This window comes from Physella acuta, unplaced genomic scaffold (genome assembly GCF_028476545.2).
Source record: "Physella acuta isolate Inbredline_101_S28 unplaced genomic scaffold, ASM2847654v3 ptg000151l, whole genome shotgun sequence".
Taxonomy (NCBI): domain Eukaryota; kingdom Metazoa; phylum Mollusca; class Gastropoda; family Physidae; genus Physella; species Physella acuta.
This window is the reverse complement of record NW_026731670.1, coordinates 1,100,815-1,127,746: the sequence shown is the minus strand read 5'-3', so window position 1 is coordinate 1,127,746 and position 26,932 is coordinate 1,100,815. Positions and strand designations below refer to the sequence as shown.

At 33.2% G+C, this 26,932-nt stretch overlaps 1 protein-coding gene across 1 annotated transcript in view; it reads right to left on the bottom strand.

The window, feature by feature from the left end:
- The window catches only part of LOC131935663 (fibrillin-2-like), a 49,334-nt gene that overhangs the window by 19,436 nt on the left and 2,966 nt on the right, over positions 1 to 26,932 (bottom strand). Inside the window, exons 2-8 of the mRNA XM_059292182.1 lie at positions 13,383 to 13,511; positions 11,980 to 12,108; positions 10,834 to 10,962; positions 6,807 to 6,935; positions 5,745 to 5,873; positions 4,601 to 4,729; positions 582 to 710 (exon numbers count right to left, since the gene is read on the bottom strand). Coding sequence (XP_059148165.1) covers positions 582 to 710; positions 4,601 to 4,729; positions 5,745 to 5,873; positions 6,807 to 6,935; positions 10,834 to 10,962; positions 11,980 to 12,108; positions 13,383 to 13,511 — 903 coding nt within the window. The remainder of the gene's footprint in view (positions 1 to 581; positions 711 to 4,600; positions 4,730 to 5,744; positions 5,874 to 6,806; positions 6,936 to 10,833; positions 10,963 to 11,979; positions 12,109 to 13,382; positions 13,512 to 26,932) is intronic.

The window sequence follows — 26,932 nt, the reverse complement described above, 5'->3', positions numbered from 1 at the left end:
TTTGTTGATTTCTAAAATAGAAATTAAAGACCCGATCTATTTGTGATTTTGTTTGCAACAAATTATTAGCAATCCTGACCAAAATTATTTTAAAATTTTATGCTATAAACAATAAAAGAACATTTTTTTAATTGATAACTTTGATAATAGCTCTTATAAATCGCCTCGAGTCTATCCGAATATTTTTTTTCTTTCAAATTTAAAAGCGTACTATTAGCAACGCGATGAACAGAGTGCAATATTAAACTATACGTTTAGTGTTAGGAATAGTGTACTCTGTTCTTTGGAGTTATATATGATGATTTGGGCAACGGTAACATTGTAAAATCAGTAACATCATTTTGGAATATAAAAAGTAATACAACAATATCTTTAAGGAATAATTAATTAAAAGGAGCAAGAACAGTCACTTCTAAAAAATTATCTGCTTCACTGTGCAAGAAAAAATCCTATGCCACACAATATGTCATATCGTACCATATTAAATCAATTTTCAATAAATTATAAATCTTATATTAAAACAAAAACTACCAGCCAAGTTTATAATTTAGTCTAAAGATAAAATGTTTAAACCGACTCACCATCACACGTGCTAGAGTTCGTACCACTGACGGTGTAACCTGGACTACATGAACACGAGTAACTGCCAACAGTGTTTGTACAATTCTGCTGACACGGATTTCCTGCTTGGTCGTTGCATTCATCGATGTCTTAAATTTGTATTTTCAAACGAAATACTTTTTTACTAATAGGAACTTTCCTTTCGTATTATGTATACAAAGATTAAGTAAAGAAAAAATAAATTTTATTAAGAAAGTTTCATTCAATAAAACCCCAACCCCAGAAAACTAATTATTTCCATTATTAAATATAATGTTGCACCATTACTTAAATAATCATAAAAAGAAGTGTGATAGTTTCTTGCATTTTGTAAGAGTATTAAATAGATAATAAAGCGGTCCATACTTATGTTTCATTTAGTTTAAATACTTTAAAAAATACAATAGAATGGCAAGCCTAAAACAATTGATCGCAAAATAAAAACAGACAAATTGAGTATAATAAAACGGAATTAGTATTTTACCTAGGAAATATTAAATAGTTATTAAGAATTAGAACAAAAAAATTTCATTTGAATAAATGTATATCACAATTTAAAAAAAAACATTGCTTGTTTAAAGTGGTCTAAATTTTGATCGTCAGTTACAACCTATGATGGAAAAACACAATTCACGAAGAAGCAACTTAAATAAAAGTTTGTAAAAAACCATGTGTCTTTGAAAATTCACTACGTATGTAAACAAATTTAATTTAAAAAAAAATTGCAGAAATGCAATACGATTAAAATAGAATTTATTCACGTTTCAGTGTTTCTGTTAACATACCAGTACACAGATTAGTGTTGCCCAGCCCCATACCCGCACCGCCCATTTCATTGCGAAGTTGGCCGGCATTGCATTTCCCTTCCGCCCCTGGACAGTAGTTGAATAAATATTGACCAAGAAAATATTGTGCCAAGTGATTTGCGTTTTCATGTGAATGATCAGTGTAGTGGTACTCTTATTTTTTTGTGAATCGCGTCAGGTAAAACTCGACCGTCTCAAACAACGCAAACACTGAAGTTCGATCAAACCCTGGGAGTTCGGTTAGTCGGTCTCGTGGGTAGGGCGGAGGTCAACACACCTCCCTTATATGATTCACCATCGGAACTTTTCATGAGTACATTATAACAATTACAAATGGTTCGGCGAATGCGCATATGCAATTAGTGTAGCCGGATTTACATGAGCACGAGTAGGCTCCATAATTGTTGTTACAAATCTGCTGGCAAGGACTTCCTGTCTGACCGTTGCATTCATCGATGTCTAATATTTTATAAATTACATACTTATTTAGATCGAAAATGGTTTGTTGCCATTTGGCATCATATTGCAACAGAGGTTACTTTCGTGCTCTGTAGCCAAATGGCAACAATAAATCTATTTTTTTGTTTTTCAAAGATTTTTCAGTGTATTTAGTTATTTTTAAAGAAGATAATAATGCTCCTATTACCAATTACTTCCTAAGTTCTTTTGTTGAGAGGATGTCACAGAAAGAAAATTTATTTACTAAATTTATCCGCCTACTAATAATAGGCCTATTTACTAGGATTAGTAAAACTACTAAATAGAACTAACTATTTTAGCACACATATCACTAAAAATATATATACAAACTGTTATTGGCAAATGCAATATATTATTTAGTCAAGAACATTACTGATTTAGAATAGTAGTAGTATTACTTATATAAACTTTACAATATATTTTATCGGCTAATAAAATTTATAATATAATCCTAGCTTATATGATTTAGTTTTTAATTTTTTAATTATTTTTTCAGAAGCTGCTAGTTACTGATACAAATGGATTCTAGAGAATTTTATTAGAGTAATCTGAAAAGAAAGTTAGAAGCATCACCAAACAGATGACCAGGAAACACTTCAGATACATTTCAAAATCATGACGGTTAGTTACAAATAGATTTAGGAGCTCTGTAATCATAAAAAAAATATTTACAAGATAGTAATCAATGACACTATCTATTGATAATCTATTTATTGATTGGGCACACTGCATGTCAGGATATCTAGCCTGAATTACCAATATAATTAATTATACCTTAGGGTTTATTTAGCGCAGAAATGTTATTGACGACACGAGCGTATTTGTTTGACTAATTATTGTTAGAAATGTTAACCTTTTCTTATAGGGAAACAAATGTTTGTGTACTATTGATACAGTAAGTTTTATTCCAGTAGCCGACAGTTAAATGGTGGGTAACTTGATATTTTTATTTGTGTTATTCAGGTGAAGAAATATGAAACACGGCACAAGTTCTATCAGAAGAAACAGGTATGCCACACTAGAAATAAAGTGTTTGACACCACACCATTGTAGGACCAACAAATAAAATCTACAAGTTGTGGACAATTATGAGGATATAAAGATACTAATATAATAATATAATTGGCTCTCTTGTTGTAAAGTGATAGTTGTATGGGAATTGTGTAAATAATTAAATTTTGAAATTCAGTTTTGAAAAAAAAAATTTATAAAGCGCTAGGAACATTTTTGTTAGCCATTATAATATATGTTAGTGTTGTAAATATTTGTAAATATTACAGCAGCTAGAATACATGGTTATTATCTGGTAGATATTTTAGTAATCACAATAATGTAAGGGGGTAAAAAGTGTATTGTACCATGCAGTGCGGCTAAAAGAACAACTATCACTGGATAATTTATGTGCTTGTATAATTTTTTTTTTATAAATCTCTTAGCTACACGAAACTTACTACTACAAGCAAGTTCAAGAAATACACACTTGTGTCAATCCCATTAGGAAAACTGCTATAGCAACTTATTTTAGCTACAATATTCTCATGTGATTAAAAATAAAGATATGTTTTACTAAGTTACTCATTGTACTTTCCAAATTTACCTAAACAGATAAATAATGGTACTTATTGTGTTAGGTCCAAAATAAGGGTTAGGATTATAATGCAATTAAATAATGTGATCATTGATTTCAATACCAAGCATCGGACACAAGTTTTGGAAGTTTATCTCTTTCTTATGAGTTTTATATATAAATAAATACATTTTTATGTGTTTTAGTAGTATGTGAAAATTACCAATATGTGTTGAAATACATATATTATTGATATGTTTAATAAATCTTTAGTTTGTTCTGCCCTAGAGCTTGTTTGTCTTTGTTTATACTAAAATTTGTTAGTTCGTTGCCATTCAGCAACTATTGAAATTTTTACCCTTATACGCACCATGTTGCCGCATGGCAACATACATACAAAAGCAATATCCCATAATTTTTTTTACAAATTATCCATATAGAAGTGATCTAAGATCTACCCATAACATAAACACAGCATAGAAAAAATATTTCCAAGTTCAAATAAAAAAGCGTGCAATATAGGGTTAAATTTGTTTCAACACTTGTGAATCTTTGGTTCCTGTTGAATACTAAAATAGAAATTAAAGACTAAATCTATTTATTATTCTGTTTGCAATTAATAATTTGCTATTCAGACCATAGTTATTATACAATTTTATGCTATGAACAACAAAGAACTTTTTAAAATTGATAACTTTGATAATAGCTCTATTAAAAATCGTCTCCAGTCTATCCGAGTAATTTTTTTCTTTTTTAAGTATAAAAAAATGAACTTTAGCAACGCGATGAATACAGTGCAATATCAAACTATCCATTAAGTGTTAGGAATAGTGTAGGCTACTGTGTTTAATGGAGTTCTATCCAAGGAGTAGGGCAGCGGAAACCCTGTAAAAACACTGACGTCATTTTGGAATATATAAACTAATTAAACAATTTCCTTTAGTAAAAATTAATAAATAGAAGCAAGAACAGTTAGTCATAAATAACTCTTTCTTCTATATGAGCAAAAAAATCGATATGCCAAAGACTGTGTCATATTGTATCATATTATGTTATGTTTCAATAAATCATATATGTTATATTAAAACGAAAAGTACCAGCCAAGTTTATACTTTAGTCTAAAGATAAAATGTTTAAACCGACTCACCATCACACGTGCTAGAGTTCGTACCACTGACGGTGTAACCTGGACTACATGAACACGAGTAACTGCCAACAGTGTTTGTACAATTCTGCTGACACGGATTTCCTGCTTGGTCGTTGCATTCATCGATGTCTGAAATTTACATTTTTAAACTAGGATTTTTACTACTAGGATCTTTCGTATTAAGTATACAAAGATTAAGTAAAGAAAAAATAAGTTTTATTAATAAAGTTTAATTCAATAAAACAATAACCGCAGAAAATAAATAATCTCCATTATTAAATAATGTTGCACCATTACTTAAATAATTTAAAAACACACTATAGAATGGCAAGCCAAAAATAATTGATAAAAAAATAAAAACAGACAAATTATGTATAATAAAACCGAATTAGTATTTTATTTAGGAAATATGAAATAATACTTTAAAATATGAATAACAAAATTCGATTGAAATAAATATATATCACAATACTTGTCAAGTGGTCTAAATTGTGTTCGTCTGTTACAACCCATTACGGACAAACAGACAAAACATAAATCGCGAAGAAGCAAGTTAAATAAAAGTTTGTAAAAAAACCATGTGTCTTAAAAATTGACAATGTATGTAAAGGAATTTATATTTTTGTAAATAACATAATCGCAATACGATTAAAATAGTAGTTATAAACGTTTCAGAGTTTCTGTTAACATACCAATACACAGATTAGGGTTGGCCAGCCCCATCCTCGCACCGCCCTCCGCATTGTCTTTCCGCCCCTGGACAGTAGTTGAATAAATATTGACCAAGAAAATAGTGTACCAAGTGATTCTCGTTTTGATGTGAGTCATCGGTGTAGGGGTACCCTTTTTTTTATAGTGAATCGCGTCAGGTAAACTTCGATCTCTCAAACAATCCAAACACTGGGTTTCGATCGAACCCCGAGAATATGGTGAGTCAGTCTCATGGGTTGGGAAGAGGTCAAGACACACCCGACTTATATGATTTACGATATGAATTTTCATGAGTACAATATAACAATTACAAATTGTTCGATGAATTCGCATATGCAACTGATGGAGTTCGGTACATCCAAAAAGTTTAAAAACTACTGGTTTGAGTAATCTGATAATTCTGATACACGTACCTAAATCTGATAACAATTACCTATACAGCTCTGGTGATCCGTGCTACTCATGGTGTAGCCAGCGTTACACGAGCACGAGTAGCCTCCGTTATCGTTGATACAAATCTGCTGGCAAGGGCTTCCTGTCTGACCATGACATTCATCGATGTCTGATATTTTATAAATTTGATAGAAACAAATAAGTGTTTTATACTTAATGTTGCTATTTCGATTACACATAAACATTTGTGCTACCGTGTAAAAAAATAATTTATTGCTACAACCAGATGTACCAATACCTTTATTGCTAATAAAATATTAATAATTGTTGTCAATACAAATTTTGGCAACTAAACAGTAAATAAATGTTATATAATGTATGTCAGCTGTGTATGCAATACTTTTATATTTAGTGTGACAATATCTATCATTGTATAATCTTTAGTTCCTTTTGATGTACAAAATCTAAATCCTGATTAAAAAATTGGTTTCAGTAGCCTACTTGTGAATCTTTGGTTTTTGTTGATTTCTAAAATAGAAATTAAAGACCCGATCTATTTGTGATTTTGTTTGCAACAAATTATTAGCAATCCTGACCAAAATTATTTTAAAATTATTTTATGCTATAAACAATAAAAGAACATTTTTTTAATTGATAACTTTGATAATAGCTCTTATAAATCGCCTCGAGTCTATCCGAATATTTTTTTTCTTTCAAATTTAAAAGCGTACTATTAGCAACGCGATGAACAGAGTGCAATATTAAACTATACGTTTAGTGTTAGGAATAGTGTACTCTGTTCTTTGGAGTTATATATTATGATTTGGGCAACGGTAACATTGTAAAATCAGTAACATCATTTTGGAATATAAAAAGTAATAAAACAATATCTTTAAGGAATAATTAATTAAAAGGAGCAAGAACAGTCACTTCTAAAAAAATTATCTGCTTCACTGTGCAAGAAAAAATCCTATGCCACACAATATGTCATATCGTACCATATTAAATCAATTTTCAATAAATTATAAATCTTATATTAAAACAAAAAGTACCAGCCAAGTTTATACTTTAGTCTAAAGATAAAATGTTTAAACCGACTCACCATCACACGTGCTAGAGTTCGTACCACTGACGGTGTAACCTGGACTACATGAACACGAGTAACTGCCAACAGTGTTTGTACAAATCTGCTGACACGGATTTCCTGCTTGGTCGTTGCATTCATCGATGTCTGAAATTTACATTTTTAAACTAGGATTTTTACTACTAGGATCTTTCGTATTAAGTATACAAAGATTAAGTAAAGAAAAAATAAATTTTATTAAGAAAGTTTCATTCAATAAAACCCCAACCCCAGAAAACTAATTATTTCCATTATTAAATATAATGTTGCACCATTACTTAAATAATCATAAAAAGAAGTGTGATAGTTTCTTGCATTTTGTAAGAGTATTAAATAGATAATAAAGCGGTCCATACTTATGTTTCATTTAGTTTAAATACTTTAAAAAATACAATAGAATGGCAAGCCTAAAACAATTGATCGCAAAATAAAAACAGACAAATTGAGTATAATAAAACGGAATTAGTATTTTACCTAGGAAATATTAAATAGTTATTAAGAATTAGAACAAAAAAAATTCATTTGAATAAATGTAGCCTATATCACAATTTGTGTCAATTAAAAAAAAAACATTGCTTGTTTAAAGTGGTCTAAATTTTGATCGTCAGTTACAACCTATGATGGAAAAACACAATTCACGAAGAAGCAACTTAAATAAAAGTTTGTAAAAAACCATGTGTCTTTGAAAATTCACTACGTATGTAAACAAATTTAATTTAAAAAAAAATAACAGAAATGCAATACGATTAAAATAGAATTTATTCACGTTTCAGTGTTTCTGTTAACATACCAGTACACAGATTAGTGTTGCCCAGCCCCATACCCGCACCGCCCATTGCATTGCGAAGTTGGCCGGCATTGCATTTCCCTTCCGCCCCTGGACAGTAGTTGAATAAATATTGACCTAGAAAATATTGTGCCAAGTGATTTGCGTTTTCATGTGTATGATCAGTGTAGTGGTACTCTTATTTTTTTGTGATTCGCGTCAGGTAAAACTCGACCGTCTCAAACAACGCAAACACTGAAGTTCGATCAAACCCTGGGAGTTCGGTTAGTCGGTCTCGTGGGTAGGGCGGAGGTCAACACACCTCCCTTATATGATTCACCATCGGAACTTTTCATGAGTACATTATAACAATTACAAATGGTTCGGCGAATGCGCATATGCAATTAGTGTAGCCGGATTTACATGAGCACGAGTAGGCTCCATAATTGTTGTTACAAATCTGCTGGCAAGGACTTCCTGTCTGACCGTTGCATTCATCGATGTCTAATATTTTATAAATTACATACTTATTTAGATCGAAAATGGTTTGTTGCCATTTGGCATCATATTGCAACAGAGGTTACTTTCGTGCTCTGTAGCCAAATGGCAACAATAAATCTATTTTTTTGTTTTTCAAAGATTTTTCAGTGTATTTAGTTATTTTTAAAGAAGATAATAATGCTCCTATTACCAATTACTTCCTAAGTTCTTTTGTTGAGAGGATGTCACAGAAAGAAAATTTATTTACTAAATTTATCCGCCTACTAATAATAGGCCTATTTACTAGGATTAGTATAACTACTAAATAGAACTAACTATTTTAGCACACATATCACTAAAAATATATATACAAACTGTTATTGGCAAATGCAATATATTATTTAGTCAAGAACATTACTGATTTAGAATAGTAGTAGTATTACTTATATAAACTTTACAATATATTTTATCGGCTAATAAAATTTATAATATAATCCTAGCTTATATGATTTAGTTTTTAATTTTTTAATTATTTTTTCAGAAGCTGCTAGTTACTGATACAAATGGATTCTAGAGAATTTTATTGGAGTAATCTGAAAAGAAAGTTAGAAGCATCACCAAACAGATGACCAGGAAACACTTCAGATACATTTCAAAATCATGACGGTTAGTTACAAATAGATTTAGGAGCTCTGTAATCATAAAAAAAATATTTACAAGATAGTAATCAATGACACTATCTATTGATAATCTATTTATTGATTGGGCACACTGCATGTCAGGATATCTAGCCTGAATTACCAATATAATTAATTATACCTTAGGGTTTATTTAGCGCAGAAATGTTATTGACGACACGAGCGTATTTGTTTGACTAATTATTGTTAGAAATGTTAACCTTTTCTTATAGGGAAACAAATGTTTGTGTACTATTGATACAGTAAGTTTTATTCCAGTAGCCGACAGTTAAATGGTGGGTAACTTGATATTTTTATTTGTGTTATTCAGGTGAAGAAATATGAAACACGGCACAAGTTCTATCAGAAGAAACAGGTATGCCACACCAGAAATAAATTGTTTGACACCACACCATTGTAGGACCAACAAATAAAATCTACAAGTTGTGGACAATTATGAGGATATAAAGATACTAATATAATAATATAATTGGCTCTCTTGTTGTAAAGTGATAGTTGTATGGGAATTGTGTAAATAATTAAATTTTGAAATTCAGTTTTGAAAAAAAAAATTTATAAAGTGCTAGGAACATTTTTGTTAGCCATTATAATATATGTTAGTGTTGTAAATATTTGTAAATATTACAGCAGCTAGAATACATGGTTATTATCTGGTAGATATTTTAGTAATCACAATAATGTAAGGGGGTAAAAAGTGTATTGTACCATGCAGTGCGGCTAAAAGAACAACTATCACTGGATAATTTATGTGCTTGTATAATTTTTTTTTTATAAATCTCTTAGCTACACGAAACTTACTACTACAAGCAAGTTCAAGAAATACACACTTGTGTCAATCCCATTAGGAAAACTGCTATAGCAACTTATTTTAGCTACAATATTCTCATGTGATTAAAAATAAAGATATCTTTTACTAAGTTACTCATTGTACTTTCCAAATTTACCTAAACAGATAAATAATGGTACTTATTGTGTTAGGTCCAAAATAAGGGTTAGGATTATAATGCAATTAAATAATGTGATCATTGATTTCAATACCAAGCATCCGACACAAGTTTTGGAAGTTTATCTCTTTCTTATGAGTTTTATATATAAATAAATACATTTTTATGTGTTTTAGTAGTATGTGAAAATTACCAATATGTGTTGAAATACATATATTATTGATATGTTTAATAAATCTTTAGTTTGTTCTGCCCTAGAGCTTGTTTGTCTTTGTTTATACTAAAATTTGTTAGTTCGTTGCCATTCAGCAACTATTGAAATTTTTACCCTTATACGCACCATGTTGCCGCATGGCAACATACATACAAAAGCAATATCCCATAATTTTTTTTTACAAATTATCCATATAGAAGTGATCTAAGATCTACCCATAACATAAACACAGCATAGAAAAAATATTTCCAAGTTCAAATAAAAAAGCGTGCAATATAGGGTTAAATTTGTTTCAACACTTGTGAATCTTTGGTTCCTGTTGAATACTAAAATAGAAATTAAAGACTAAATCTATTTATTATTCTGTTTGCAATTAATAATTTGCTATTCAGACCATAGTTATTATACAATTTTATGCTATGAACAACAAAGAACTTTTTAAAATTGATAACTTTGATAATAGCTCTATTAAAAATCGTCTCCAGTCTATCCCAGTAATTTTTTTCTTTTTTAAGTATAAAAAAATGACCTTTAGCAACGCGATGAATAGAGTGCAATATCAAACTATCCATTAAGTGTTAGGAATAGTGTAGGCTACTGTGTTTAATGGAGTTCTATCCAAGGAGTAGGGCAGCGGAAACCCTGTAAAAACAGTGACGTCATTTTGGAATATATAAACTAATTAAACAATTTCCTTTAGTAAAAATTAATAAATAGAAGCAAGAACAGTTAGTCATAAACAACTCTTCCTTCTATATGAGCAAAAAAATCGATATGCCAAAGACTGTGTCATATTGTATCATATTATGTTATGTTTCAATAAATCATATATGTTATATTAAAACGAAAAGTACCAGCCAAGTTTATACTTTAGTCTAAAGATAAAATGTTTAAACCGACTCACCATCACACGTGCTAGAGTTCGTACCACTGACGGTGTAACCTGGACTACATGAACACGAGTAACTGCCAACAGTGTTTGTACAATTCTGCTGACACGGATTTCCTGCTTGGTCGTTGCATTCATCGATGTCTGAAATTTACATTTTTAAACTAGGATTTTTACTACTAGGATCTTTCGTATTAAGTATACAAAGATTAAGTAAAGAAAAAATAAGTTTTATTAATAAAGTTTAATTCAATAAAACAATAACCGCAGAAAATAAATAATCTCCATTATTAAATAATGTTGCACCATTACTTAAATAATTTAAAAACACACTATAGAATGGCAAGCCAAAAATAATTGATAAAAAAATAAAAACAGACAAATTATGTATAATAAAACCGAATTAGTATTTTATTTAGGAAATATGAAATAATACTTTAAAATATGAATAACAAAATTCGACTGAAATAAATATATATCACAATACTTGTCAAGTGGTCTAAATTGTGTTCGTCTGTTACAACCCATTACGGACAAACAGACAAAACATAAATCGCGAAGAAGCAAGTTAAATAAAAGTTTGTAAAAAAACCATGTGTCTTAAAAATTGACAACGTATGTAAAGGAATTTATATTTTTGTAAATAACATAATCGCAATACGATTAAAATAGTAGTTATAAACGTTTCAGAGTTTCTGTTAACATACCAATACACAGATTAGGGTTGGCCAGCCCCATCCTCGCACCGCCCTCCGCATTGTCTTTCCGCCCCTGGACAGTAGTTGAATAAATATTGACCAAGAAAATATTGTACCAAGTGATTCTCGTTTTGATGTGAGTCATCGGTGTAGGGGTACCCTTTTTTTTATAGTGAATCGCGTCAGGTAAACCTCGACTCTCTCAAACAATCCAAACACTGGGTTTCGATCGAACCCCGGGAATATGGTGAGTCAGTCTCAATGGGTTGGGAAGAGGTCAAGACACACCCGACTTATATGATTTACGATATGAATTTTCATGAGTACAATATAACAATTACAAATTGTTCGATGAATTCGCATATGCAACTGATGGAGTTCGGTACATCCAAAAAGTTTAAAAACTACTGGTTTGAGTAATCTGATAATTCTGATACACGTACCTAAATCTGATAACAATTACCTATACAGCTCTGGTGATCCGTGCTACTCATGGTGTAGCCAGCGTTACACGAGCACGAGTAGCCTCCGTTATCGTTGATACAAATCTGCTGGCAAGGGCTTCCTGTCTGACGATGACATTCATCGATGTCTGATATTTTATAAATTTGATAGAAACAAATAAGTGTTTTATACTTAATGTTGCTATTTCGATTACACATAAACATTTGTGCTACCGTGTAAAAAATTAATTTATTGCTACAACCAGATGTACCTATACCTTTATTGCTAATAAAATATTAATAATTGTTGTCAATAAAAATTTTGGCAACTAAACAGTAAATAAATGTTATATAATGTATGTCAGCTGTGTATGCAATACTTTTATATTTAGTGTGACAATATCTATCATTGTATAATCTTTAGTTCCTTTTGATGTACAAAATCTAAATCCTGATTAAAAAATTGGTTTCAGTACTTGTGAATCTTTGGTTTTTGTTGATTTCTAAAATAGAAATTAAAGACCCGATCTATTTGTGATTTTGTTTGCAACAAATTATTAGCAATCCTGACCAAAATTATTTTAAAATTTTATGCTATAAACAATAAAAGAACATTTTTTTAATTGATAACTTTGATAATAGCTCTTATAAATCGCCTCGAGTCTATCCGAATATTTTTTTTCTTTCAAATTTAAAAGCGTACTATTAGCAACGCGATGAACAGAGTGCAATATTAAACTATACGTTTAGTGTTAGGAATAGTGTACTCTGTTCTTTGGAGTTATATATGATGATTTGGGCAACGGTAACATTGTAAAATCAGTAACATCATTTTGGAATATAAAAAGTAATAAAACAATATCTTTAAGGAATAATTAATTAAAAGGAGCAAGAACAGTCACTTCTAAAAATTATCTGCTTCACTGTGCAAGAAAAAATCCTATGCCACACAATATGTCATATCGTACCATATTAAATCAATTTTCAATCTATATATATAATTCTCCTCTTCGAGCCGTTAGAAAACAAGCTGCAAACGCTCTCCCTACCTCCCCACCCCTACATGGTTTTAGTAAGCTGTGTTCACTCTAAATGTTTACAAGCAGAGCCAACGATTTTTAACGTAGGGGGGTGGGGGGGGGGGGAGGGGGGGTGGGGGTGGGGAGGGGGGGGGGGAAGGAAGGGGGGGGGGGGGGTTATGGTCCTTAACGAGCTACTTATAGTGTTTTAAAGAAATATTTTCAGTGTCAGCGTTGGTACTGTCGAATTCACAAATTATGAATTATTGAAAATTAGAAACAACTAAATAGCGGCGTATGTTATGCCGCGGGCCGGCTCGTAAATTATAAATCTTATATTAAAACAAAAAGTACCAGCCAAGTTTATACTTTAGTCTAAAGATAAAATGTTTAAACCGACTCACCATCACACGTGCTAGAGTTCGTACCACTGACGGTGTATCCTGGACTACATGAACACGAGTAACTGCCAACAGTGTTTGTACAAATCTGCTGACACGGATTTCCTGCTTGGTCGTTGCATTCGTCGATGTCTGAAATTTGTATTTTCAAACTAAACATTTTTTTACTACTAGGATCTTTCGTATTAAGTTTACAAAGATTAAATAAAGAAAACATAAGTTTTAATAACAAAGTTTAATTCAATAAAAACCTAATCACAGAAAACTAATAATTTCCATTATTAAATAATGTTGCACCTTACTTAAATAATTCTAAAGAAAAGCGTGGTTGTTTCTTGCATTTTGTAAGAGTATTACATAGATAATATAGTGATCCATACTTTGGGTTCATTTAGTTTAAATACTTTAAAAATACTATAGAATGGCAAGCCTAAAACTATTGATCACAAAATAAAAACAGACTAATTGAGTATAATAAAACTGAATTAATATTTTACCGAGGAAATATTAAATAGTTATTTAAAATATAAATTTAAAAAAATTAATTGTAATAAATATATTTTACAATGCGTTCCTCGTTTAAAAAAAATCATTGCTCGTTTCAAGTGGTTTAAATTTTTATCGTCGGTTACATAAAACCCATGACGGACAAACAGACAAAACATAAATCGCGAAGAAGCAAGTTAAATAAAAGCTTGTAAAAAACAACGTGTCTTTGAAAATTGATAACGTATGTAATTTTTTTTTAAATAACAGAATTGCAATACGATTTGATAGTATATATACACGTTTCAGTGTTTCTGTTAACATACCAAAACACAGATTAGTGTTGGCCAGCCCCATACCCGCCCCGCCCTTCGCATTGCGAAGTTTGCCGGCATTTTATTTTCCTTCCGCCACTGGACAGTAGATGAATAAATATTGACCAAGAAAAAATTGTGCCAAGTGATTCGCGTTTTGATGTGAATGATCAGCGTAGTGGTACTCACTTATTTATTGTGAATCGCGTCAGGTAAAACTCGACCCTCTCAAACAACCCAAACACGGGTTCGATCAAACCCTGAGAATTCGATTAGTCGGTCTCGTGGGTAGGGCGGAGGTCGAGACACATCCCTTATATGAATTACCATCGGATTTTTTTCATGAGTACATTATAACAATCACAAATGGTTCGGTGAATGCTCATATGCAACTAGTGTAGTTCTGTACATCCAAAAAGTTTAAAAACTACTAGTTTTGGTAGTCTGAGAAATCTCATACAAATCACTGAAATAAATAAATGTATATGACTAAACCAAAGTGTAATCTTATGGGTGAATACACATTATATTAATTATACGAATTATGTAGGGTATTTATTTATGTGGGAATTAATGAGGTTGAAATCGGTACTTGTATAACACTTACCTATACAGCTCTGTTGATCCGTGATACTCAAGGTGTAACCTGGGTTACACGAGCACGAGAAGGCTCCATAATTATTGATACAAATCTGCTGGCAAGGACTTCCTGTCTGACCGTTACATTCATCGATGTCTGATATTTTATTAATTTGATAGAAAGAAATTAAAGTTTTATAGTTCACGTTGACTGTTCGATTACACGTAATAATTTGTGGTATCTAGCGAAACATATAAATCTTTGCTATAACTAGATGTAATAGTGCCTTTGTTGCTAATAAAATAATAAAAGATGTTGTCAATAAAAAAAAAAACGTGGAAACTTGGCAATACATAAATGTTAAATATTTTATGTCAGTTAAATATGAAATATAGCCTATTTATAATTAATTTGCCAATATCAATAATTTTTTAATCTTTAGTTGTTTTATGTACAAAATATAAATCTAAACGCATGATGCAAAATTGTTTTCAATACTTGGGAATCTTTGGTTCTTGTTGATTTCTAAAAAGGAAATTAAAGACCCCATCTATTAGCATTCTTGAAAATAGTTATTATAAAATTGTATGCTATGAACAACAAAGTACAATGTGTAATTAATAACTATGACGATAGCTGTAATAATTAGCCTCGCGTCTATCCGAGTATTTTTTTTTCTTTCAATATTAAAATAGGTCGATTAGCAAAGCGATGAAACTAGTGCGATATATAAACTGTAGGTTTAGTGTTAGGAATAGTGTACATTGTTCTCTGGAGTTCTGTATGGGGATTAGGGCAACATAAACATTGTAAAATCAGTAACGTTTTTTTTGGTATATATATGTAACCCTCACTCAGTGGGGATGCTTTTACCCACTGAGGTGTTGTGGTTAAGACGGGCTGACCCGGAGATTTAGAACACACTGACACCGACAGTTGTTGTCAAGTACTCGCTTTATTCACTGCATCGAGCCATGACGGCGATGCATAACACAGTAATACGACGATGTCAAAACAGAGAGAAATACTGAAGACACAAGCAACAAAGAAACAAAGAAACCAAAACTGTAGCCATTCATTAGGTCTACATCTTGGTCACCGTGTCCACAGACAGCAGCCTTGCGTGTGACTTATACGGCTAGGCACGAAACTACCCACAGTCCCATGTCACATGACATGGGGCACAGGTAACATCGCTCACAAGAGCATGAAAAACAAGTTAATTAAAAAGTCTAGTGACATTTAAGCGCAATTTCCTTATGTTATCTAAAAATAGCTCTGTCGTAGCGTAAATCAAGAGCAGGGTTAGTAAAACCATTGCTTAGTTATTAAAACGTTTTTTATTAATTTTTTTTTCAGTATTTTACATGTTTTATTTACAATAGAGTTACATGACTAAAAACAATTGCGCGCCTACTGAATGTGATGACGCAGCCATTGAACGTGATGGCGCAGCTATTGAACGTGATGACGCGTGTGGTGTGGTTGGATAAATATGCTTACTAATTCGGTCCAAATTTTAATTAATTCAAATTTTTTTTTGTGACCGAACAAAAGGATATTTTTGAAAACTTTCTTCGGCAATATTGTTCTAAATTATGGCAGGAATCGATTGGTATATGTTTCAAGTCGCTAAGTGGTCTGGTTGCCGAGATATGGGCAAAAAACTGCTTTTTTTCGAGGTTTTTTTGGCTTTTCCGGGAAATCCATGAAAGAAACCCGTAATTTTTATAGCCTATGTTCATCCTCGAAACTTGCTTAACATAATTGCTTTTGTAACTAGTCATCGATATTGCTTCGTTGAGGAGGAGATACGACTTAAAGCTGCGGACACACATACATCCATCCATCCATCCATTCATTCATACATTCATACATCCAGAAATGACGGGTTAATAAACGCAATTCTCCAGAATGGAAATTGCGCTAAAAAACTACATCAACAGTTCAGTTGCGGTCCCACAGGGGCCGCAACCCAATGAATTAAAACTTCATTCGTTATCCCCCTTGGCTGGTAACCATATGTGTTACATATAAACGAATACAACAAGTTTATTTTAGGAATTATAAATATTAAATAAAGAAAACATAAGTTTTAATTAAAAAGTTTATTTCAATAAAAATCAAACCCCCAGAAAACTAATAATTATCATTATTAAATAAAGTTGCACCTTACTTAAACAATTAAAAAAGAAAATAGTTTTTGTGTCTTGCATTCTGTAAGAGTATGAAAAATAGATAATATAGTGGTCCATACTTTGGTTTCATTTTGTTTAAATTCTATAGAATGGCAAGCCAAAAATAATTGATCACAAAGTAAAAACAGACAATATTTTTATAATATGTGTATAATAGAGCGTCATTAGTACGTTATCAGGAAATTTTAAACCGTTCTTTAGAATATGTATAATTGGCCGGCCAAAGTACAAAATACGCTGTCAAGTTTAAGCGCTTCGGACTTTGGCCAGTACGTCCCGGCCAGTGCGCGCATTGGCCGGCCAATGTACGAAATACGATCTTAGTGCTAAGTTCTTCGGGCTTTAACTAAGAGAGCCGGCCAATGCGCACATTGGCCGGCCAATGCGGGCTTTGGCCGCACTTCGGGCTTTGACCGTAACATATATATATATTATCTATATATATATAAAAAAGCAATGTATGTTTGTGTGTGTGTGTGTGTGTGTCTTTAATGCATTACCACACCTCTTATCACATCGCCGTGAAACTTCGGGAAGTTGTTCAGAATATTCCTGGGGAGGTTTCTGCGAAAAAAAAAGTTCAAATTCGCAGGGGTGGCGCCCCGGTAGGGCGCGATTTGTTTTTTCTCTATATACGATATATAAAAATAGAAGTCTATTTCGATTTCACACCGTTCATTCGATAGGCATGAAACTTTGGGGAGTTGATTAGAACACCCAAGGGAAGGGTTCTGTACAAAAATCATTTTTAATTTCGCAAGGGCGGCGCCACGAGAGGTGCGATTTTCCTCTTTATACGGTATATAAAAATAATAAAAGTGAATTGCCGTGACACCGTTCACACGATCGCCATGAAACTTTAGGAAGTTGTTGACAATATTCCTGAGGAGGTTTCTGCGAAAAAAAAAATTCAAATTCGCGATTTGTTTTTTTTTTCTATATACGGTGTATAAAAATAAAAGTCGATTTTGGTTTGGCATCGTTCATCCGATAGCCATGAGACTTTAGGGAGTTCATTATACCACTATAGGGAAGGGTTCTGTGAAAAAAAAAAATTCGCAAGGGCGGCGCCACGGGAGTGTGCGATTTTTCTCTATATACGGTTTATAAAATTTCGGTTTCACACCGTTCATCCGAGTACCATGAAACTTTGGGGGAGATGATTAGATCACTCAATGTTCTGCAAAAAAATATTGTTTAATATTTGCAAGGGCGGAGCGATTTTTTTTCTCTATACACGGTATATAAAAAATAAAACTCGGATGCGGTTCATCCGAGTGCCATGAAACTTTAGGGAGTAGATGAGAATACGGGCGGCGCCATATAGGGTACAACATTCGTCATTACACGGTTTGGCGCCCAGAGATTTAAAGCGACTAATTTGGCACTTGGCATCCGTTAATTGAGCGTCCTGCATAGCGAGTAAGCAGTACTAATATATTCAGCGGTAAAACTACAACAGGCTTCTAAAAATAACTTTGTAATCCTTCTGTGCAGTTTCGTCACCTTCCGAAAGATGAAAAAATAAATTTTTGAATATGAGGAGCCTACTGTAGAGTTTCGTCACTTTGCGAATGATGCAATAAGCATCTATTATTAGACAATCCAGTCAGAAATTGAGATCGAGCATCTAATAATAGACCATTAGTAACGCTAGCATATTGCATCAGTCACACTGATATTTAAAACACGTCAAATAATTTTTTTACGTGTTAAAGAAAAAAATCCTGTTCATTTGTGTCACTTTAGCGAATGACAAAATCTGCATCATTATTAACAGGATGCTATTTGGCCGATAGCGCCTGTTAGTTTTAAGGAGCCAGGGGTCGTACGCCGCGCCTATGCGGTAGTGTAATCGGGGGGTGGGGGCCCTGAGAGCGCCCCTCTACGTCTCTGACACAGAGGCGGTCACCGAAGTGTGTTCTACCATATTATTTCGGTGAGGGATTAATGTACACTCAAGGTTTTAAAGCGGTAGTGTAGGTAAATCTGTGTCTTTATAATTATGATCCAAGAGCAGGCATTGTTTACATTTAAATAACTCATTTTTAGAAAAGAAGGTCACGCGTCTAAGAACATATAATTATAATTGATAATGCGTTGGTGAAATCCTAATATATTTCGTCAAACTTCCTTCTATCCCCGCGGCAAAGCGCGGGGGTCTGGTACGCTAGTATATTATATATGTATGAATACATTATATATGTCTATATATGCAAATTGTAAACAACATACCTTTTGTAAGCATTAAAACCAACAAAAACATCAATGCTATTCCAATTATTGTGCATGACAGGAACATATTTTCACTGCAAAATAAAATATCAATTAAGGAAAATGATATCAATATATTAGCACAGATCTAGGTCTAGGTCCTTATCTCACTTTTAGGTCAATCTGTGTCAACGCTTTTTCCATTTTGTAAACGATAACTATATATTTAATGAAAAAAAAACCTCTCCCTAAATAGTAAATGTAGACACTTATTTTTAAAAACTTAAAAATTATTTCGATGAACGATAGAGAATATAATCAATGTTCAAAGGTTTGCTCATATAGAAACGGGGTTTGGGGTGGGTTAAAAATAATAAAAAAGAGGCGAGTCGAATGAATTTTTAAACGATGTAGGCTAAAGCGGTGGAGTATTTATACAAAGTAGTAATTTTTAATTTTAAGGAAATACTATCCAACATGATCACAAGTTTTATGTTGGATTAAGGTGTAAATGAAAATGTAGTTGTAGATTTAGGTGTAGGGGTTTGTGTAGATATAGATGTGGCTGTAAATATATAAATAGGTGAACATAAAGGTGTGATTGTTGTTGTTTTTGTAGCTGTAAATTTGTGAGTTTAAGTGTTGGGGTCGATGTATAGTTTTTTTAAAATTATTTATCGTTTAATGGGGATAGACTCTAAAAAAAAAAACCAACTTCTCAATTAAAACGTTTTATTGATTTATTTGTGTATATCTAAGTCAGGGTACTTAAAGGAAAATATTTCCATGCGTCGCGGACTCTTTTGAAATTATGGTTGCCATGGCAACGGCGGCCATGATAATATACAGATTTTTAGATAGAGGTGGGGGGTGGTTTTAGGGTGTTAAGTATGAGATGTTGTTTGGGTTTATAAATATTGCTTGGTGTTTGGGTTGTTGTTGTTGCTAGGGTTAGTGCATGCGTTGGTTTGGATGTTAGGTAAGGTACTGGAATTATCTTTTTTTTGTTTTTTTTTATCTTTTTATCCGGCGGGTGGGGTTGGCGTGGTCGAGTCGGTAAAGCTCATGGTTGCTAAACCGAAAAAGTCTCGAGTTCGAACCCTCGGGCAGATGAGGCTCGTTAGCTGGGGACAGCCACTCTTCTAGGAGAGACAACTCCAAAATTAAAACAACTGCTGCCTTGTAGTTTGTTCTTGGTTGGACAAAGGCTATGGAAGCAAATCCAAAAAGAAAAGCAGGCTGAAATCGGAGTCAATGGCCTCAATGGCGCATAACCGGTTGACACGTAACGCTTAATTGTGTTGGAGGCGTGGTCGAGTCGGCAAAAAGCTCATGGTTGATAAATTCGAACAAAGTCTCGAGTTCAAACCCACTAGCAGATAAATCTCGATCCCCATCAACACTAATAATTAAGAACGAAGAAGAAGAAGAAGAAGAAGATCCGGCGGGTGGGGGCGGACTTAATATTATTGGGGTCGGGCGGACTAAAATTACCGGGGGGCACTGTTAAAAGTATATATTTTCTATATATGTTCCTTTTTGTTCGAGGGGAGGGGGGGCGGCAGTAGACTCACCCCAAAGAGATGACTGGAAGAATCACTGGTGTAGAATAAAACCAATTAATTACTTACGCTAGCAAACACAACTCAAACAGCACCAACACAATGCAAGTCAATCTGCGTTTTAAGACTAAGACGAAATCCTATTGAATTGAATATGCTAACTCATCTCCAATCGCTACACCCAACCCCCAAATTTGTAAAGGCTTTTATATTTAGTTGAAAGATTATCTTTTTTTTTTAAATTTATTGTCTAGATCAGGGTTCTCCCCAAATTACGGCCCGCGGACCAAATGCGGCCCGCGAGGTCGTCTCATCCGGACCACGGACAAATCAATGTTTGCTGGAGGTAGCTGAGGAACTTTGCCCAGAAAATTCAAATCAATTTGAAAATGTAGATTAAGTGCAAATACCTTGCCCACCGTGTTGCAGACTTTGGTGAACATGGTGAATTCAATAAGGTCACATGTGCTCTGAGACAAGTTGAAAGATTCTAACACAGAATCGCAAGATTTACCGTATTACATAGTATTAAGAAGGCTAAGTTGTGAGACAATTCTGAACAGAGTATTTAAGTTAAGAAAGTTAAAAGTTTACTTCCTCGAAAGGAAAGGCGATCCACAGCCATTAGTGTCTGATGAAGAGTGGATATAGAAATCAGCCTATGCTGTATACATAAGTAGTCATTTAAATTTTGTGAACCTAAAACTACAAGAGAGGGACATCTAGTATTTTATATATATACCCATAGAGGGTTTAACAATATGAGTCACTAATTAACTCAGTGTAAAGATTTGATACTTATTTTAATTTTAATACATGAAGGTTAACATAGATTAATTATCAAAGGAGCAAACACAGATTACTTTTTACTTAACCAAGTATTGGCAACCAGTCAATAACAATAATGTCTATTAATAAAATTCACTGTTAGCTATTAAGGGACCTCATGTCCAACGAGACAAACCTAGGACAAACCAGTCTTTCTGTAGCTGCGGCTATATATTTATGTGTGGTATGACTCGATAGAGCATATTTGCCACATTAGGTACCCATCAGAGTTGGGTGGACTCAGGGACGATCTACTGACTTGAACCCGGATTCAAACCTGAGACTTGCGGGTTAGCAGTTCAGCTCTCTCCCGCTAGACCAATCCACCCCCTACCACTGTAAATTTGACCTAGGCACTTTTATTAATTTGGGGGGGGGGGGGGGGGAGGCGAAAAAGTGAGGATTAAATCGAATCTAACACAATTCAAACCATTTTTAGTAGATAGTATAATGAATGCTAAATTCACATATTTGAAGGTTTAATAGTATACCCACGAAAACATTTATCGTTTTGATTAGATGTCATTTCTATTAGCATTCAGTGTGCGTGAGTGTGCATTTAGCAATTCATAGAGTTTAGGCGTAGATATTTTTACCGATTATTGATTTTAGAGCGTAATACACAAAAGTAGTAAATCTGGTAGCTTTGACATTTAACACAATACAACATATTTTTAAATCAATTAATAAAATCATCATAGTCTGTAGGAAGACGTTTGTATTAAGCGTGATTAATTTTAATAAAGTTAGGCTCTATGTTTTCGCTAACTTTTTAAAATAAATAATTTCTTAATAAATCTTATGGTATTCATAAACGCCTTTTGGCATGCAGACGGAAATAATTGATTTTGCTCACTATGTAGTCTATTGTATAACTAGTCTTGCCATCAGCTTTGCGTATAATTTAAAAAAAAAGCGGGGAATAATGTAAAACCATCGCCAGGTGCGAAGCTAAAATCATGTCGACCAAAGGGGCATGTATGCCACGGGTGTTAATAGGTGGTGTGTGGGCATTTTGCGATCGGGGAAACTAATTCTACCATGTCAGTCAGTCACGATTTCGAAGTTCCTACCATATCGAGAAAAAACGAACTATTCATTGATTTTCAATATAAAAATATAGATTGGTTATTTTATAGTAACCAATACTCACGCTTAATTATAACACGTAAGTATAAATATTGGGCCCTGTTTTCTGATATTTTTCATTGTTAAGATCAATGTTAGTGCTCTAAGGACTTAAATCAAAAGTATTCAGACTCATCGTCATAGTGACTTTCCCGCAACCTCACGTATACTTTTCGCATTATGTGCGCAAGTCACCATCTTAGGTAAACACATTCTTTCGTCAACAATGGATGTAATGTATACAACTTTTGTACATTTTGTTGATGTGGTAAAGGTTTAAAATCGTTAAAAAGTTAGGAAGGTTTTCTATATAACATATATGTTACGTAGTAGACAATTGACAAATATATATATGAGAAAATGTTACAGATGTTATAGATTGTATATTGCCATATGAGTGTTCAACTCAATGTCTCTCTTCGGCCTATTACATTGTCATACGCACTAACTTTCTAATGTTTATATATATTAATAATAGGCCTATAGCGGACATCAGCACGTCCTAAATCTATGTATAATTCATAAGTTTAAATATGTTTTAAATATTTGTAGACCCTCTAGATTAAAATATAGGTATAGGTGTATACATAGGAATAGTTTCACGTTTAAATACAATATTACCTTAGTTTTTTTGTTAAAATTTGCGAATATATTTATTAGCTTTTTAAATCTAGTCGATCCTAAATAAAACGACCCACCTTTGTATATTGTACGTCGTCCTGACGCGAAGAGTCCGCTAACAAAATTTTGAATCAAGCACAAATTTTCACGTGTATTCAGGTTTAAAATAAATAGAAAACTAAAATCAGAGCGACACGCCAACAACTCTTAAGGTAGCACCAGACCGTTAAACAGTATCGGGTTTCAAGTATCTTGAGTTTCTTATTCTCAAGCTAGCGTGACAATTCTAATGTTTTGGAAGCAGTGCTGTTTTGAATTGCTTTGATGTCAACGAGCTAAACTGTGTCACTGTGACCCAACGAAGTTTATTGATCTGTGTATTGAATATATTTTCGTGTCGTTGTACAGATTTAAATATATTATAAAAATTTACATTTAGACAATAATGTCATGTTCTTTTTTCAAAAGGTACGCTTAATCCCACAAAGCCGTGGTAAAAGACATGTTCTCTGTCTTGTTCAGCTAGAATAAAGCTCTTAGATCGGTAGATGTCAAATAGTGAGAGCCTAACACGAATTTTCTAGCAGCTAGACACGTTTATTCCTACATTAGTGTTTATTTCAGACTTTTATTCTCCGTGAGAGGGGGATGAGGGAATTTAAACTTAAGAGAATGATGGAGAGGGGATGCATTTAATTTCAAGATGGATGGACGCTTGTAAAAGCATGAATTTTCATTTTAATTGATATTGTTTTGTTACTTTTCTTATTGTGTGTGTGTGTGTGTCGGGAGGGTGGGGGGGGGGGGGGGGCTGGATGTGACGGTTGTCCCTCACTAGTTTGCAATGCACATCCTCGATTCATCAGGTTTTTTGATGCAGGATTGCTAAGAGTTGTTGGACGATCTACGTTCTTGGTTAATTGTGGCTTACCATTTGACAGTGCCATCACAGATGAGATTTTAATAGAAGTTAAAAATAGAATAATTGTTTATAATTAGTAATTCTACTTATTTAACGCTTCATCGGTTTTAATAGAAGTATATGTGAGGTAAATAATATAATTCTGTTGTTAATAACTGACCAGATTTACAAAGTTGTCGAGGGCGAAATATTAATGCAGGAACTCGGATGACAACGGTTCTTTGTTGTATTATTTTAGGAATGGATTAACAATGGGATCAATTTCCAAGTCATAAAAGTCAGGATCACCCCTTGCCCCCTTCCCCCTCTACATGTTTCTCGATACATTCCACGCTCTCAAAATAAAAATAAACGTTCCGACAGAATTAGTTTTTCATGTGCTTATCTAGGATAAAAAGATTAATCTGCCACTACTGGCTTACTGATAACAAAAGCATTGTCGCTTTGTTATGTTAAACACGCGTTTCGTGTTTCCTTTATTATTCTTTAATCTACATACACTTGTTATTTTAGCGTACTTATGAATTTCAGGTGAATGTATTTAAAACCAGAAACCATTGAAAAAGGTTCAGCTTTCAATTTAAACTATGCGTACCTCAAGCTGTGCTTTATCCATATTTAAGACTGTCAGCTTAGTCCGGTTTGATTACATGAGCTATGAAGAATTCAAACATTGTTACTTCCCTGTATAGTATGTAAGAATAAAAAAAACAAGTTAATCAAATGATTTTTCTATATACTTCTTGTTTACAACAACTTATGACATGCGCTAACTGCGATGTGAGATTACATGGGACATATTCATGTATTTATTAACTAGCCCCAGACGTACCCCTTAAGCATTTACCAGACCGTAACATTTCAACATTTTAATATCACGTTAACATCACATGATACAACTGTTATTCATAAGCATGTTTTATAACTAGAGTAAGTTATCTAGAATGTTTGAATTATCTTACGAGTTATATGCACCCCGACACATTAAACATATATTATTCTAATTAACAGAGTAATTAAAAGTAATGTGTGTTTTACGATAATGGCGCTCTGTACATGATAGACCCAAGGGTACAGCTACATAGCTGTAGGAACAAATAATTACTTCGTCTGGGGACCAGGTGTTGGGTGAAAAATTGTATAGGCCAACTTGTTTAACCTAAAATCAGGAGTGACACAGGCAAATAACAATTGATAGCTGAAGACAACAACTCAAAAAGTAGCATTGGCGTAGCGAGGTCGGGGATCACCCGTTACTGCACTTAATGGTGTCATCCCCCCGTAAATAAATAAATTATATATATATATATATATATATATATATATATATATATATATATATATATATATATATATATATATATATGTATATATGTATATTCCAGATACTTTTGTAAGCATTTGTATACGCAAGTGTATATTATGTATTCACATATTTATTTTCTGGATGTATTTAATTTTTTACCTCCATCCTCCCGCCATACATGGATTAACACATAAGTGATTACGTTTCTCAACCAAACCGTTTACCTCAGCCATATTTTGCAAGGGTGGGTTAATTAAACCTCACCCACTCCCCCATCCTTTCCCCTACCCCGCTTTAAACTACGCTAATATAATACTAACGATTTTTATCTATAGCCAGTTATAAATACATATTGATGTAGCATGTTTTCTCTATCACGAGACTACTTTTCAGTAATTCATAATTTGTGAATTCGACAGTACCAATGCTGCCACTGAAAATGTGTGCTTTAAAACATTAAAACCCTCCTTTCCCCCAACCCGTAACCCACCCCCACCTCCACCCCACCCATCCGTGAAAGCAGCCTCCTCTTAGTTACATCCCCTACGTTCAAAATCGTTTCAAACTATATTATCTGCCCCTAATAGCCGTCACGTAACCCGGCTCTACGACTGAAAACATTTAACGTGAACCACAGCTCACCAGACCATGTGGGCGTGGGGGTGGGGGTGGTAGCGATATGCCTAGAGATGAAGAGAGGGGACTGCTAGGCGCGCTTACAGCTTGGTGTTTTCTATGATCTCCAAGAAGAGAATTATATATATAGATTAGCAGGTTTACGTCATGGTGTCACCCCCCGCCCCACTCCCCTCTCCAGGCTTGTTAGGATGTGTCAACTAAGCTCTTAAAAGACTATTTAACTCACTCTAATTAATCATTTTTCTGTATATATTTTGCTATTTTTTTTTGCCTTGGTGTCAACCCCTAATTGGTGTCACACGGTACTGCCCCCACTCCCCTCTCACCTCGCTACGCATCTGAAAAGGAGAGAAAACTCCAAACAATTGTAGTCTTGCAGAAAATTTTCTTTGAAATGTATAGACAGTGTTTCTTCCAGACTTTTTTCTCCGGGGGGGGGGGGGCACTTGAAATTTTCGGGGGGGGGGGGGGTCACTGTTAAAAGTATATATTTTCTTTATAAATTATAAAGCCCCACCGAAGAGATGCCAGGAAGAAACTCTGTGTATAGAAAAGCTATCAAAGCACATGAGGAAATCATTGATTAGTAACTGGGCCTCGTTGTTCATAATATAATAAAATTTAGTAATTACAAATGACGGAGGAAAAATTCCCAGTAATATTAATTTTAAGAACAAAGTTATCATTTTAAATGTATTAATACTATATATATATATATATATATATATATATATATATATATATATATATATATA